The sequence below is a fragment of the Poecilia reticulata genome, linkage group LG15, assembly GCF_000633615.1.
Source record: "Poecilia reticulata strain Guanapo linkage group LG15, Guppy_female_1.0+MT, whole genome shotgun sequence".
NCBI lineage: Eukaryota > Metazoa > Chordata > Actinopteri > Cyprinodontiformes > Poeciliidae > Poecilia > Poecilia reticulata.
The window spans coordinates 9,672,190-9,689,063 of record NC_024345.1 but is presented as its reverse complement, the minus strand read 5'-3'; the positions used below and the strand labels follow the sequence as shown (position 1 = coordinate 9,689,063).

The following is a 16,874-nucleotide window of genomic DNA, read 5'->3' as shown; positions in this document are numbered from 1 at the left end:
CACTCACTCACTCACTCACTCACTCACTCACTCACTCACTCACTCACTCACTCACTCACTCACTCACTCACTCACTCACTCACTCACTCACTCACAGTGCTTATTGAAAGTATTCATACCCTTGGATGTTTTACCATTTTTATTGCTTTTATTAATCAATCATGGTAAACAAATGGTAAACATTTTGACTTTTATGACAGAAAATGAACAAAAAAAACTTTAACGTCAAAGTGATAACTGATTTATTCACGATAATGACAATTAAACGAAAACATTCAATATAAAATAACTGATTGCATAATTATTCACCCCCTTTTCCAGGCAGTATTGAGTATTTGCCATCCCAGCAGGGAGTCTGGGTTTCAGTAAAAGTGTCTCCATTGCAGTTTTGCAGAAAACACCAATTGTAATATGGCTAATTTTAAACCACCTCATCCTTGTGCAAAAACGTTTTATCAAAATTGTGAGTTTGTTCAAAATTGACATGTTTCCTTTAAGGGAAATGAAGGTCAGAGGAAAACACAGCTGGTCAGTCAGGGTCTGCTGGAGTTTTCCTCCACTCTTCCTGCTAATCTGTTCCAGCTCTGTCAGGTTGCTGGGGATTGGCTGTGAACAGATCTAGGCTTTGACTGGGCCACTCTTGGTCCTCCCCCTTTGTGTCTTCAGATCATCTCTTGTAGATTCAGCTGGAAGCTTTGAGTGGTCGTCTAGCTGGATAATAAATGTTCTCTGAAGAACTTTCTTCCACTTCACCCTGGAGTCTCTGCCAAAAGGCATGTGCCTTTTGGCAGAGACTCCAGTCCAGCCTTGATCTGAGTTTTCTTCAGCAGTGCTTTTCTTGTCACCGCTCCCATAAAGCTTTGACTGGTGAAAAACCAGACCAACAGTTGTTGTATGTGGAGTCTCTCCATCTCAGCTACTGCAGAAATCAGTTTTCACTTTGACATTAAAGTTCTTTTATGTATTTTTTAAAATTCATTGATTTGTAAAATCAATAAAAAGCATAAAACATCCAAGAGGATGAATACTTTTTATAAGCACCGTTGGCTTACTTCCTTTTAAATCAAGCCGACATTACTTATGTATGCAATGTTTAGTGGAGCATCCGATCATTTTTATAAAGAATTCCAGTTGATAAACTTTTGCTGCTGGATGGTTTTAATCAGGATCCAGTTTATGGAAGAGGAAAGCTGGCGGAGATCCAGGGCCTCATTCTGGGCATGCTGGACACGTTCACCTATGAACAGGTAACCCTTTGTTCACATGTCTTCATTCCGGGACATGTGGATTACAACTGAATCCGGGTACTTTGTGTGTCTTTTTATGAAAGACACCAGGGTTTCCCCCAGTGTAGTATAACCCTGGCGGGCCACCAGGATTTACTTGTGCCCCCACCAGGCTAAGCGTAGCTTAATTAATTGACTATTTTTAAAGTGTTTGCATTTTTTTTAGACTTTGTAGTTGGTGTTCAGGTATTAATCTTCCAGTCTTTCAATAACACATGATTATCAAGTGATATTTTTAACATTTTCAACTTTTAAGTGTTTTTTAACTCAAAAACACGGCGGGCTGCTGAATGAATAACTGCCCTAGCACCAAACCTCCAGGCTTAGCAAGTTTTCTGGGGGAAACTTTGGACACACACATTTTGTTTTATTGCCGTCTGCAGTTAAATCAGAGCAAACGTCTGTTGTTTTAGTTTAGTTAGAATTACCAAAATTATTTCTATTTGCTAAATGCAAACCATACATTTGGTAAAGTTTACTTATAAAAAATGTGTGTAAACTTTTGAATTCAAGGAAAGTTCTGACAAAAATGTCTGAAAAATGGTTCTCAGAAAGTTTTCTAGCATTTAGTAAATCAACATAATTTGGGTAATTCAAACTGACCTGTAACAAGAAAAGTTGTTTTGTGTCTTATTTAACTTCTGACATTGAGAAAAAAATTAATATGTATGTCTTTTTATTTGGTGTATGTAAATATCTAGTTTCAACTGGTTTGCATAAAACATCTACAGTGATCATAATTTAAAAGTTGCCTTCTGTTTTTACTCAGGTTATTTTTATCCAATATTATATTAGCTTGATGATCTGAAACATTTTTGGGACAAAACAAATTAAAAGCGCAGCAGTCAGTAGACATTTTGGTGAAAGACGCAGTAAAAAATGTGCCTGTCTCTCAGACTCTGCTTGAAACAACAACAAATCTGCTGAACCATGACCTCCACTGGTCCCTGGCACACCTCCGCTCCGCTGTCACCAGAGGGCTCCACCCCCGTCAGGACTGCTGCAACATCTGCCTGCAGCACTACAAGAGGAAGCAGGACACGTCCGAGGAGATCATTGTGTTCAGGTAACACGGCCTGTCACTGCAAAATGAAAACAACTTGATTATTTCTGCTGCTTCCACACTGGAAACCACAGAGGCCCTAAGGAACACTGGGCAATTTTTGTATTTCTTTTGCATTACCTTGCAATACTGTATTAGTCAGTTCATGCGGCGTTTTGAATACTGAAAGTCTTTCTTGCTACAGTGTAAGGTTTTTATAAGATTTTGTATGCTAGTATCTCGTTTCTGAGATATCTGAAGGTTATGTTCTTTTCTTTAGGACACAAACACACTGCTAACTTACGTGCAAAACGCAAAGGCAAAACAAGTCAAACGTTGGCTTTCCTTCTCTTCTCTAAGACACAAACGGAAATGTTTTGTGAGAAGGAGAGAAAAAAACAAATACATCCAAACTGTCAGGACTGTTTTTGAATTATTTCATGGATAGTAAAGCCGTCTGACAGCTTTTTGTTTTTTGTGGTCTCAATGGTTAATGAAGGTCTGTTTTCCACCTAATACACACACAAAGATTATTATTACATTATTACATTATTACATGCTGCAGTGTTACTACATAATTCGGCGTTATGTACATCTCTCTCTGGTTGATACTTTACAAGGTTCCCTCTGACCTCTGCGTGTTTTCCAGCTGCGGCCACCTGTACCACCTGCAGTGCCTGCAGCAGAAGGACTGTGGGTGGGGCGTGGCCTCGGAGCCGCAGCAGCCATGGAGGTGTTACAAGTGTTCCTCCAGCCATGGAGGAAGGGGCGGGGCTTGTTCTGAGCCAAACAGAAGCCGCAGCGCGTCTCTCGCCCAGGTCAGTGAGTTTGTGCTAATCATGAGGAAAAGTTCATAAAGCATAACTCCAAACGCCATGAACTGACCTAAACAGAGGACACCTGCTCTACTGTCAGTGTGCAGATATGTGAGGCTAAGGAAAATTTTTTGTTTTTGTATTGACATTCTGTGAAATAGTTTTGAGCAATAGTTTTCCTCACTACAGCAGACCAAGGTCAGAGGTCATAGTAAGTTTAACTTATTTAGAATCCACTTTTAGCTGCAGCAATACTGCTGCTATTCTTACAGTGGTCCACACATCACTTCATTACGTCACTAAAACGATTTTTAGAAATGAAATAAAACAACAAAAAAACGACATGTAATTTTAGGTTAAACACATAATTAACTCAAGTGTTATATGTTCAATTCACAAAAACTTCCAATTGTTTGCAGTTTACTAAAATATTATCTCATCTGTCCGTTACAATGTTCACTGTCATTAAATATAACATCAGTTGGCATTAACTTCCAAAGCTGTTGGGGTTTTCTGGTTTCAGGCTAAACTAGAGCAGGACAGGTTAGAATTACTGTGTGCCATTTGATATTATCGTTGTGTGTGTGTATGCGTGTGTGTGCGTGTGCGTGTGTGTGTGTGTGTTTGTGTGTGTGTTCTCTGGGCTCCAGACTCGGTTTTCATCAGGACATCATGAGAAAGGAGCTGAGACTCACAGGAAGAAGGTAAGCTGGACCATTTTCTGTCTGCACAAGACACCGACCGCTTTCCTGTCAAACCTTCAGCCTCTGAGCGCTGCTCAGTCATTCATTCTGTAATAAATCTCTGGTTTAAAGTCTTGGAAGGAATAATAATGTCTTTATCTATTCTAGTGCTCTGCTTCTGTTGATTTATCTCTAACAAGTAAAGCATCTGAGTACCAACAGTGATTTAACATGGCAGGAACAAATCCATGAGTTATTCTGGTTTCAGTGTGAAACTAGTGTATAATAATAACAGCCCAATGTGCGATTATTCGCTGTGTTGCAGGTGGTTGCTGTGGCAACATTGGATGTGCAGCAGGAACTCTCCTGGGATCACTTGCGAGGGTTGTACAGAGGACCGTCCAGGGTACAGAACCACTGCTGTCTCTGTTTCACTGATGCAATAACTGCTGTGTTTCCATTTACCGTCGTACAAATTGGAGTTACAGAAATAAATTTGCTTAATGGAAACACAGCAGTTTCAAAAAACTCATCTTTTTTTATACGTTTTTGCAGGGGTTTCAGCTGTGGCATGTTTTTTAATAACTTGTGCTTATTCACATGTCGTTTAAAATGTTATTTAATGGAATCACCACCATTGCGAAATTGTGTTTTTTTGACATTAGCAGAATATTAACAAACTTTGGTGCGTATTTGTAATGGGAATGCAGTTCCACAAATACATAAACACTTATATGTAATGCTGTTGTAGCTTCATTAATGTACCAAAAACTGCTAGTTGCCAGGACAACAGATCTGATCTGTTGTCAAAATCCATAGAAATCCAAACAAAAAAAAGTATGCGTTCAAAAGGGAAATAGAAATTCTGAATAATAATAAGAAGGTTTTATAGAAGGAAACCAGGAAAGGAAGATCACTGTGTTAGATTTTTGAAATAAGGCAAAACTAACTTAAACTTAACGGTAACACTTTATTTGACGGGGTGTTCATAAGACTGACATGACACTGTCATAAACATGTCATAACAACAGTGATGAACATGAAGGAGTCCTCAAGAATATTTATGACTGTTGTCATGAAGTGTCATTTGGTAAATAATGACATTTTTAATGCAAAGTTGATTCTTTGCATTAAAACTTGACTTTTAATGCAAATTTTAATTGAACTTTGTGTTAAGAGTCAAATCGAATAATACAAAGTGTATACTTTCAAGGCAACTTTTAGTGCAACTTTGCATTAAAAGTTAGTCTTATGCACATCCCTTCAAGTAAAGTGTTACCCAGTTAACTTTTCAGCAATAAATAGTTTGCTTTAAGTCAATAATTTCTTAATACTGATGAAAAAGTTGTAGTTCCAATCAGATTATTTCACTTATAGCAATACATTTTTCCATGCTATAAGTGAAATAGTCACAAGCTGTCTTTACCTGGAATACTCCTCCCTGTTAGATGACGACATGTGTGTAATCATCCTGTTTCTCCACGTCTGATTGATCAGGTGTGTTCTCTGTCCTCCAGCTGTCCATCCTCTCTGAGGTTTCGCACGGCCAAAGCAGTGAGAAAGCAGGCTTCCTGCTTCCAGTCCAGCCAGAGAATTTCCACCTGAAGCTCGCTCCTCCTCCTCTGTTTGAAGAGTAGCTCCTCCAGGGCCTCAAGGAAACATTTCCTGCTTCTGTTTCGGGTCGTCCCTCATTACTTTTATTATCCTGAAGCATTAAAACATCAACATAGCTAACACATGTTGACTGTTTGTTATTGTTCTCCCACTACTGTGACTTTATTCTTCATTTTGTCTGTTCATCCCTCCATCCAGCCACTTATTCTTCACCTTCAGGATCTTTAATGATCAGAAAGGGGCACAGCAGCCAATGTGATAATGATATAATTTAAGCTAACATTAGCATTTTAGCTAATTTTAGCTTTAACGTGGGTTTTTGCATACTGAATGGAGTATGTCACCTGCCAGTTTTTCTGTAGAAATGTGTGGTCTTTGATATCTTTAGCAGTGAGAGCAAACAGAATGAATTACGATGTCTGACTGTGCTTTGGTGCCTGAAGCAGAAACACAAACATGTTCATGATTTTTGTAATAAAACATTGTGCGGTATTTCATTCGCTCTCAAGTTATTTATTGCAAGAACCAGACGTTTCATGCGACTGCCGCCTGTCCACCGTTCACCCAGAAGAGCTGTAGGAGCGTCCAGTCTGAGACCCACATATTGAAACACCTGCAGCTGGCTGTGCAAAGTTTGAACTGATATATCAAATATCTCCTTAAACTAATCCATCAGTTTTACATGGTTGGCTTTCTTTATTTTTGCCTATTTTTGATGAGTGTGTTAAAGCCTGCTTTGTTCCCAAACCTTTATCCAATATTAAATTCAGTTTCTCTTGATGGTCAACAGGTCAACATTAGAATTTAAGGAAAGTTCTGTGGATGGTAGACATTTTACTTGTGTAGTCCTTCTGAAGCCGTCACTGAGTTCAGGTCCAGTTTCCTGAGCTGTACCATATAGCCAGCTGTTAGAACTATGAGACACAAACTCAAGGAGAGATAGTTGTGTAAACTAAACAATTTATTGAAAAAATGTACATATAAATCATCATTACAGAGGGGAAATACAGGCAACACATAATAGAATCCATCTTAGATCTCAGATCGCAGGTTAGGAAATCTCTTCAGCAGAGTGGTGGCTTGTTTCGGTGTCAGACGACCTCCAGTCACATTGCTCTGCTCAGACTTGTTCTTCCTTGCTGCCTGGGAAACAGAAACACCTTGTTACTCCAGTAGATCTATCCTCAACCTTCAGAGGAACAGAACGGGAACAGATGGAGCGCAGACAGATGAAGACCTCTGTGTACTTTAGAAACCCCGGTCTGTGGACCAATTGGTTTCGGACCGCGCAAGAAATAGTGAAATATTTCCGTTTTATGTATTATTTGAGTCTGGAGGATCTTTTATTTTGAAAATCTTTAAACCGGATTCTCTCGGTTACTTGCGCGCCAACACTGAGGCCACAAGCAGCAAAACGAGTAAGAAACAGATCAGATGTCTTTGGAAAGTTTCTTTGCGAAGGGGAAAAGGCCCAGAGAAGAGACAGGAGAATGGATTCATCCCGGACAGGTAGGTGAGTCCCACATTACAAGCCGCTCTGCGTAACATGCGGCGACCGGCTGCTAATGAGGCAATGAAGCTTCAAGCTGCTTCGCCATGGTCTCTAGCAAGCAGGCTGTGGATATAAGCAACACTTCGGGTGTTATTGTCTCTCATCACTCCCAGATGGAACCGTCTCGTTGCAGATAAACAAGCTCAGGGCTCCAGTTAGTCATTATCGCGAGTTAAAGCTTTCACGAAAGTAAAAGGTTCGTTTTTTGTGGCGCATCTGTATCTTAATTTGAAACGTTATGTAAACGTTACCATAGCGACCAGAGTCGGAGCGTTTGGGCAGTGGTCGAGAGGAGATGAGTAGAGCAGAGCTTGAGTCTCAAGTCTGGATTAGACGGAAAGATTTAAGAATTGTCGGCCGATTCTCCAAATCTCTGTGATCACAGAGCTGATAAAAGATCAGCAGGTTCGATCGGTTCGTGTGTCCAAGGCAGGAGCAACACGAACCGATTCCAGTCACGAACATCCCGATTCCAGAGGATAATCCAGTAAAACCCCCAACATGGCGGGAATTTGGAATAACCAAACACGGATGACGATGTAGAAGCAATAGTGATAGTTTGTGGAGTCATTTTAAGAGATAAAAGATGTAACAAAAAGAAAAGACGGTGGATGAAAGTCGACGGGAGCAGTTGCTCTATTTGCTGCACTATTGATTTGGAGGTGAATGTTTTTTCATAGTTAACATTTTTAACTGAATAAACATAATAATGACCTTTAGATTTAATAATAAACATTTCCACATATCATCTCCGATATCCACCGAACTCAGTTGCGCGATATGTCAGCTGTCTGGGATTCCCCTCTGTTCTTACGTCACCGCGCTTTTTGATTGGCTACCTGTCACATTCAGCAGGTCGTATTCAGGTTGCGATAAAAACTCCAAGACAACCCAAATTAGGTATATTCAGGATTTAGCGGGAACACAACCCCCCGCAGCAAAATTTTCCAAGTCTTGACCGGTCCGCGGTAATAAAAAGGTTGGGGACCACTGCTTTAGAACTGCTGCTGCACAGGTTACTCAACAGATTGTCGCTGGGTAACCAAAGAGTGAGACAGCGAGTTACTTGGGTTGAGCGGCTAAATAATTTCCGCTTCCTACGTCTCCCAGAATGCTGTGCAGTTCTGGATGAAAGTTCCTAGAAATTATTGAACATTTTATCAGACGTATTTTCTGCTGATATTGATCACTTGTCTATATAAATAAATATATATATCAATATTTGATCATTTAACAAAATCGAAATGGAGAAACTACTTGTGCAAAGGTGAAGCTTGATACAACGCAGTTTCTGGGGGGTTCTGATTGTGAGGAGAGGGAGTGTTGCTGATGGTTCAAAAATACTTTATCCCAAAGGGAAGGTGAATCTTTACTTATATCATTACTTATATATTCAAAGCCTCGTTGTGGATGGTGATGCTGTGAGCTGGAATGATCTTCTGTAGCAGGCGGTCTTGCAACGAATCTGAGGAAGCCTCTGACTGAAAACGTTAGCTGCGTTTCCATCAAATTGGAATTTGCTTAATGGAATTTAGATCAGGTTTTTGCACCACGATTTATTTGTTTTTCAGCCTTATGGAAATATATGTAATTCACAAAACTGCAATGGAAACACCAACATCTCAGACCAAAAGCACCGTGGTGAAAGGAAAACAACCAGACTCACCTCCGCTTTGTGAACACACGTGTAGAAGGTGTTGATCTCATTAGAGCAAAGGCTGTCCACAAAGTTGTTCTGCTTCCAACAGGCCATCAGTAGGGACATCTCAGTGACGCAGGAAGCCTCTGGAGACAGAAAGGTTGACCTTTAACCCCGACCGGACGGCAGAAGAACAGCCGCTAACAGCTCGATTCTTACCTCCTTTCCTGGGTTTCCTGTTGCCCACAGAGTCCTTCAGGATCAGCGGTCTGTTGGGCTTCAGCACCGGTTTCCCGTTCTCCCTGCTGAGCAGCCTGCTGACCTTCTCCTGGAACAGAACTCCTCCCTGAGCCGCCATTTCTCTCCAGCGAGCGGACCGGGTCAGAACCGGTGGACGGACGGAGAGGAGCTCCTGTTCAGGGCTCGGGTATTAAACTTAGAGACTAAAAACAACCGACAAATTCTGTTTCATCTGCTGTGAACACCGGACCAGCACCAGGTAGCCAGGAACGCTGCGTGATCCGTAAAGCGAACCTCAGTGTCGTAACAGCTTCTTCTTCGTCTGGAGACGTATGGCTTTCTGTGGAAGAGCGCCCTCTTCAGCGTGATATGTCAGGCATTAGCCAAACGTTAGAGCCAAAAAATTGTCTTTATAGCATAGGAAATATTTAGGATTCTTTTGAATGAGGAAAATATTAGAGTTTTATCACTGAGTTGTGAGATGGTAACACCACTAAACTGAAACAGCTAGGCTTAATATTATAATCGGAACTCACAGATAAATACATGTTCTGGTTTGTACAGCCTAACAATATCAGTCAGGTAATTATGTAATGTTGGTTATGAAAAATATTTACTTGTGTTGCTTTGAGTTGGCAAGCTCTGAGTAGGCAAGCGTAAGCCTTGGCTTCAGTCTACTCCTTTTTTGGTAAATTATGGGTTTGTAAAGTAGCATTTTGTTTTTGTTTTCTATGTGTGAAATTGTTTATTTACCAAAATAAAGTGAAACTGGTTTAGTAGTTTTCCAAAGTACCTGATCTAAAGGATGTTCACTATCGCTCAGCATGACAGTCATTTTGCTACTGTCATTAAATCCATATCAATGTGTACTTTTACTTCTAATTTACTTTAAAGTAAATTAGATTTTAAATGTAAATTTATATTTTAAAAAATACATAAATAAATGTAAATTGTGACTAAAAACAAAAATCTGTCTCAGCATTATGCATATCCAAGTGCAACTTGAGTGCATAACATTGTTCAAGAAAACCTGAGCAATGTTTAACATAATATTAGTGTCTGCCCCTCCATGTGTAGAAGCATCAAAAGAAGTGTTTATTAATAGAAACTGTACATCACTAATGAATAATAAAATAAATCATAAGAGGTATTGATAAATAGCTTAAACCTGTGTATCACTGTCTTCATGTACATGGCAGCCACATTTAATAACACATTTGTGTTGCTTTGAGTCTTCCAACTTCCAGAAATGAAATTATGTTTCTTGCTCTTGCTCTGTTTCCAATGGTGAGCTCAGAAAATTAGCTTTTCCAATAACAACAGAATGCATCATCAAAAATCCAATTATGCATTTTAATCAATGCTACTTATCTGGGATTGATTAAACTGATGCTCAGTTTAATATTCAAATTAACTTAAGTTCCTCTCTAAGGGAACCCAGCAGATTGCATTGAGTCCTTAACTTGCAGCATTCACTTTTCCTGGACGAACATGTCGCTACAGTGGAGAGGAAAAACTTCCTGTTAACAGGAAGAAACCTCCAGCAGAAGCAGAACCTGGCTTAGTGCAAACAGCCATCTGCTACAAGAAAAGAAGCAGGAGTATTGATCCTGGAAGACGTCAGTAGACGACAGATGGAGAAAAATATGTGTTCATTTTCCTCTGGTGACTTTTGCAACATCTAATCTTCTAAAGAACCCGGTCTCAAACCGCACTGTATGGGTGTGTCAACATAAAGGTTCCTATGATGGTGGATTTTTACTGAGGTGGTGCTGAGTGCTGCAGATGCAGAGATGAGAAGTGAGGAAGACACTAAGGACGAAGGAGAGACCGATTATTATGGGATAGAGGAAATCTGAACAACAAACAAAAAATAAAAATAAGAACTGAAAACAAGGAGAAATGTTGAGAGGCAAAATCTGTGAAAGCCTGATCTTAATATGCGAGTGTTGCTCTCCTAGCCACAACCCCAAGTGACACACACACACACTCCCACACACACACGCGCACACAGCAGTAGCAGTAGAGACAGGGAGCCAGCAGAGTCTGCCGACTAGCAGCCATGACAGACGTGGGTGAGTAGCTTCATGAATAACATCCTCCTGTGTATGTGTGTGTGATGAATGCATAGATAGATAGATAGATAGATAGATAGATAGATAGATAGATAGATAGATAGATAGATAGATAGATAGATAGATAGATAGATAGATAGATAGATANATAGATAGATAGATAGATAGATAGATAGATAGATAGATAGATAGATAGATAGATAGATAGATAGATAGATAGATAGATAGATAGATAGATAGATACTGCAGCTGCCTGCTCTGTGCTGTTTTTTTTGCTGGTTTCTTGCTAACAGCTGATGTGACAAACTGGACCCAGACAGTTTGACTCTGTGCATCATGCCAACACGTTTCAAATAGTCCCATAATATTTCTGTTTTCAATATTCTTAATGATAAGCATCTAGTTCCTGTACAACTAGAGGCGTTCAGATAAGCTAAGTAGCGTCTGACATGAATTGGATTAGACTCTACAGTTCTGTGCTATTGTTTTCTCCCAGCTGCATAGTGAGTAGCTCTGCTGTGTTATTGTGAGCATGCTGACATGTTGCAGAGTAGAAGTTTCTCTCTCTCTCTGTGTCTCTCTCTGTCTCTCTCTCTCTCTCTCTTTCTCTCTCTCTCTCTCTCTCCCACCCACACACACACACACACACCCACACCAGGTGGGCTTCCTGGAAGATCCCAGGAAGACTGATTAGGAAATCAACCTCTCTGCTTTTCTCCTCCTTCTACACACACACACGCACACACACTTGGTCACAAAAACAAAAAGATGTGGGGTTTAGATCCTGACGTAGCATGTAGTGAATAGCGCCCCTCCCCTCTACTCAAACTATTTTAGTCGGGTCTGAAGGGATTAGCTGTAGTTATTACTGTCTGCAAGTCCTTCTCTCTGTGTATAAATCTGTGTGATGCAATGCTGCATGCAGGTTATCTTTATTCCATGATTTTAGGTTAAATAACCTTAGCTAGGCTAATTTAAGCTGACTTGGTTGTAATAATAATAATAATAATAACATTAATTTAGAAAGGGACAGGTCAAACATAAATATTGTCATTTGCTGTAACAGATTGTAGCATAAATCACTTTGCATCTGCAGTCCCTTGACAGGTTACAACCCAATAATAAAATAAATCAGAAACTATAACACTACAAGTTGCTTTCTAATCACACTACATTAGAAACAGATTCATACAATGAATGTTTACATATCTGAGCAGTTAGTTATGTAAACATATGTAAGAACTCATTGGTGTTACAGAAACATCCTCCTTGCTTGTTGTTTTCACCCCTAATCCATGCAGTCAGTTGGAGATCACAGAAAACCAGCAGCAACAGTGAACAAGTTGCTACATTCCCGACTTTCCTTACGCATCTCCCAACTTTCCCAACATGCATTCGGAACCTAGAGTTAGCTTCTTCTAATGTGAACCCAGGGATTCCCTCTGAATTGTTGCGTTAAACTTGGTGGAATATCTTTCTGTCCCTCAGCCTTTGCTGGAAGGTGAACCTTCCCTGGCAAAGGTATTGATGAAAACTGTCTTCTTCTTGCCAGAGATCCTAGCGGTTCTCCTCCAGACTGTGTCAGATATCAACCAGCATTGGTTGGTTGTTTCTAATGGGAATGTTTGGTAGAGTAGTTTGGACAGCTTTCAGGCATTAGACCTGTCCTGTCTGATAATGAGATTCCCCAGACCTTTGTTCCACCTCTAGCTTATATAACAGGGGCTGTTGTGCCTGCGTCAGATCTCCTTTAAGTTCTGCAGCACATGGTGATGTCATAGCTTTTTCTCTCATTGACATTGTGCAGGAAGAAATAAAGTGTTGAACTCAGGGGAGGGAAACTCAGTTTAATTCTTTTTAAGATCGCTGGTTGTTAAAATATGAATAAGTGTTCTGTCTGCATTTAATAAATACTTCTTGAAATAAAATAATACTGAACATCTTTTCACATGATGCAGTCCCTCTGGGATTTTGCAGTTGTTGATTTTTTTTTTTTGAGACAGATTTTTTTGGTGCTAATTTAAGGTATTTTGTAAGGTATTTTGCAATATTTGCACTTCAGTGTGACATTAAATATGACTTTGTTACTTGCCATATCAATCGTACTGTCTGCTCCTTCAGCCTTGAGTATTTTCCCCAAGTGGAAATACTTTCATATGGAATTGGGCTTTGGTCCCAATATCTAAAAAAAATCAAATAAATTAGCCAAAAATTTGCAATAAACTCACAGTGATGCATTAGCATGTAAATCTGCAAGGATCTGAAAATGTTGTATGAATTTCTGCAGTCACAGAATTGCAATAAACTGAAGTGGAGGGACTGATTGATGTAATTTAGCATCTGAAGTTGGGGGCCACATAAAAAGCCAAGAGACAGGGAAGGTGGGGGCGAGAGAAGGGGGGCCGATTTGGACCCCAGGCCTTGAGTTTGACGTGTGATTTAACTCAATAGGCCTGTTCATGCTGCCAACCCCTCCATGCTGCTTCCTCCTCTGTACTTTTGGGTCTGCATTGGTGCAGATATTCCACCAATGCAGGGTCTTTGATCACTGCCTCAAATGCTTACAAACCCATTTTTCCACTTCCTGTTAGGAGCACAGGTTCTGAGTGTTGAGGTTTGTTGTATTTTTTCTTGGACTTGACATGAGTGACTTGCATCCCTTCATTTGGCAAAGTGACTAAAACAGATGGATTTGGGAACTATCAGTATCACAACCATTGTCTCTACATCCCAGGTAGTCCTGCGTGTCCAAGTGTATTTTATGAGTTCTCTGTGATGATTTGGTTTTCTACATGTTTATTTAGGTTTCTGTGTTCTGTTGAGTCCCGCCTACCCTTCTGTTGAGGGTAGGCGGGACAACAGTCCCGCCTACCCTTGATTGGTCCCAGCTGTGTCTCATGTTCCCTGTGTCTCTTGTTTCCTTGTCGGGTCCTCTATTGTCGTGTCTATAGTCGTAGTCGCATGTCTTGTCTTTGCCCTGTTTACCAGCGCCACCAGTGTAGAGTATCTTGAATGTATCTTAAAAGTTTTTAATTTACTTTGAATAATTAATCGAACCTACTGTACTGTTTGAAACTAGAAAAAATTTTAATGTATGTATGAGAATTTTTTTTTTGTAAAGCATCTTGATTTGTTATAAATAAAATTGAACTGAAGTGAATTGAATAAAACCAATGTATTTTACGTTACAGATACACTTTCATCTGACAAACCATTTGCTCTTATTCTGCAGACTCTCTAAATGAGGCGCTGAAGGCCATCAGTGTGAGCACAGAGCTGATCGAAGAAGAGCTGAAGCCTCATCTGGATACAGTCCTGACTGCTCTGCTGGAGAAGAGTGAGCTCAGATAATACTCAGTGATGTTTGCTTACAAAAGCCAAAAAAATAAAATGTCCTCACCTTACGCATGGCTAACAGGGGACAAATCAGAAATAATTTCACTGATGTGTGATTATGGCATCTCCTTCATACATTTTAATCGATGAATTAATATACAAAGTAGCTTGTGAAAGGGGGAGACTGGTGGTATCAGAGGAAAAAGAACAATCGTGTCTATTTGAAAAGTAGCTTTGTGTGTCCTGCCCACAGAGAAGGATGCGGCTGCTGAGATAGTGAGAAGTGGGATTCTTCCCACTCTGGCTCAAGCCTTACGGAGCAGGAGCAGCCTGAGCTGCCAGGTGGCTCTGCTGGTGGCAGAAATGGCACGAGAAGGTACGCTTTTACTGCTCCCTTAATCTCTGCTACACCTTAATAAAACATCAACAATTCAAGTTCTCCAGTGAAATGCTGCCCCAACACAGGTTAACAGGGTTAAAATAAAAACTCTCAGAATGCTCTAGCAACATGTCACTCTGCATATACTAGCTACATCAATAAACAGCAATCGCATATAAAGAGTGCTGGATTTCCACCAAGACTATTACTAACCAGGTAATTTTTTTCCTTTTCGGTCTAAAACATTTTTATGATCTGTACTAACTAACATAGAAAAAATGCAAGTTAAAGAAATTGATCATGACACATATATCCTTATTATTCCGTGTTTAATGGTACTTGTACGCCATCGTACATTACAGACAGCATATTAGAGCCACTAGATATAGGCAGTCAATTTCTGCCAAAAAGTTCTGAAATATTGAGGTTAATCTTAGGAATTTTGGAGGAAAAAACAAAACCTCTGAAATTTATAAATTTGGAAAGTAAAAAAAAAAATTCTTATTTTTTTTCCAGCAAATCTGTGACTTTTCAAACTCAGAAATGTCCAAGGTTTTTTTTACTACAAAATGTCTGAGGTTAATCTAAATATTTCTTAGTATTTTCTAGCTAATTTTCAACTTTTCAAACTCAAAACTTTCCTTGTAACTAGAAACGTTTGTTGCTGGAAAATTACTCCTCCATGGAGTGGTTTTGAGAGATATTGGCATCCAGAAGTTCCCAATGTCTCTCATTTTGGAGAAACGTTGTTCTGATATCAAGAATAGGAAACCAGATTTCCTTTGCTATTTTGAAAATGTTTTGTTTGGTACCAAAGATTTCCAAGATAAAAGACTCCTCTCCCATATTTCTTATCAACCTGATCTTGATTCTTGCTAAGTTTCATATCCATAAAAGTAAAACGATGCATAGGAAACCACTTTTTGACCTCTTTGTAATGGATGCAAAACTGTGTCTTGATTCAATCTCAAACTCAAACAAAAATGCTATGAAAGCAGAGTTTCCATGGTTCTTTGTCGTCTGTGTGTGTTGTAGCTGCTGTGAGAGAGCCGTGCATCGAGGCGGGCCTGGTGAAGGCTCTGGTTCCTCATCTGAACAGCAGCGACCAGGAAATGCTGCTGAACACCGGCAGGGCCATCGGGCGCATCTGCTTCGACAACAGTGAGTAGATCTGATAGCACAGTGTCAGTCTGATCTAGTCTGACTTACTTTGACCCACTCTACACTTTCCATTTTAATTCTGCAGTTTGAGAATTAGAGTATTACATTTTTTGTTTAATATGGTCTCAATGCAATGAAGCTCTTTACAAGAAAAGATAAGGGAAATTTCATCACACAGAATATAATATAAGGTGCAATAAAATATGGGATAGACCGAAGGAAAGGTTTCAGAAAGAAGTACATGGTAAGATATTTATTGTGAAATTAATTAATAATTCCATTTCTAATGTAAATATAGATTTTTATATTTGTTCTGACGTCCTTACGCAACTTCCTTGTCTGACTTTCTCCTCAGCACATCAACAGGACCAGTTAGTCCAGAGTGGTGTAATCCCCAGATTAGTGTCCATCATGAAGAAGTACCCTGATAATGACCTGCTGGTCAACGTCTGCCTGCTGGCTCTCTGTAATCTGGCTGATTTGGGTGATTATCTCCCACTCTTCTTTACATATGTATTACCCACCTACATGAAAGCCCCTCAGTAGTTACACCTGTATTTAGACATTTGTTCAAAAGTCTAGGTACATTGTGTGTTGCCTTTGCTTGTTTGCCATCTCTTGCTTCTCATTTCCTTTAGAATTTACAAAGTAATGTCCAAGAATGAGACAAAGATCAGACCTTGTTCACAAAGAAACTGAGTTCTTAATTACTTTGTTTTTACAGTTCTATTAGTATATATAATAAATACTGCCACTCTTATTCTTTTGCTTATCATAAAAGCTACAAACCTTAAGTCATAATAATAATGGTGACCTCTGTGAAATCAAGATGATATCCCAGCAATGACACAAACTTTCTGCAGTCACCAGCAACAGGCCTCCAGACTTAATGTGGCCCTCAGATCAGATCAAGAACAATGTGTAGAGAGCGTCATGGAATGGCTCTCCATGGGTTTTACATCCTGTCTGTTACTACCAATAGTAAGTCCCGCCCACTCCTCACAACTCTTAGGACTCACTACTGCCCAGTTCTCTGTCTAACAGGTCCGGAA

At 39.7% G+C, this 16,874-nt stretch overlaps 3 protein-coding genes across 7 annotated transcripts in view; 2 read left to right on the top strand and 1 right to left on the bottom strand.

Moving 5' to 3' along the window:
- Window positions 1-5,937, top strand: part of vps8 (VPS8 subunit of CORVET complex) — a 37,149-nt gene extending 31,212 nt beyond the window's left edge. For all 4 annotated transcript variants that reach the window (XM_008429136.2, XM_008429134.2, XM_008429135.2 and 1 more), the window contains 6 exons: window positions 1,167-1,247; window positions 2,183-2,352; window positions 2,978-3,146; window positions 3,794-3,847; window positions 4,152-4,232; window positions 5,344-5,937. In XM_008429136.2, coding sequence (XP_008427358.1) covers window positions 1,167-1,247; window positions 2,183-2,352; window positions 2,978-3,146; window positions 3,794-3,847; window positions 4,152-4,232; window positions 5,344-5,463 — 675 coding nt within the window. In that variant the 3' untranslated portion in view covers window positions 5,464-5,937. The remainder of the gene's footprint in view (window positions 1-1,166; window positions 1,248-2,182; window positions 2,353-2,977; window positions 3,147-3,793; window positions 3,848-4,151; window positions 4,233-5,343) is intronic.
- A 446-nt stretch (window positions 5,938-6,383) lies between these two features.
- Window positions 6,384-9,206, bottom strand: chchd1 (coiled-coil-helix-coiled-coil-helix domain containing 1). Its single transcript, XM_008429132.2, has 3 exons — window positions 8,851-9,206; window positions 8,659-8,777; window positions 6,384-6,583 (listed from the first exon to the last, which is right to left on the bottom strand). The coding sequence occupies exons 1-3, from the start codon at window positions 8,987-8,989 to the stop codon at window positions 6,473-6,475; spliced, it is 369 nt and encodes a 122-aa protein (XP_008427354.1). The 5' UTR covers window positions 8,990-9,206; the 3' UTR covers window positions 6,384-6,472.
- Window positions 9,207-10,846: 1,640 nt separating this feature from the next.
- The window catches only part of LOC103476656 (rap1 GTPase-GDP dissociation stimulator 1), a 34,422-nt gene continuing 28,394 nt past the window's right edge, over window positions 10,847-16,874 (top strand). The window contains exons 1-5 of one of the 2 annotated variants that reach the window (XM_008429131.2): window positions 10,847-10,946; window positions 14,179-14,283; window positions 14,536-14,658; window positions 15,697-15,822; window positions 16,178-16,306. In XM_008429131.2, the coding sequence (XP_008427353.1) occupies window positions 10,934-10,946; window positions 14,179-14,283; window positions 14,536-14,658; window positions 15,697-15,822; window positions 16,178-16,306 (496 nt within the window). In that variant the 5' untranslated portion in view covers window positions 10,847-10,933. The other variant, XM_017309136.1, reaches the window with a different exon arrangement.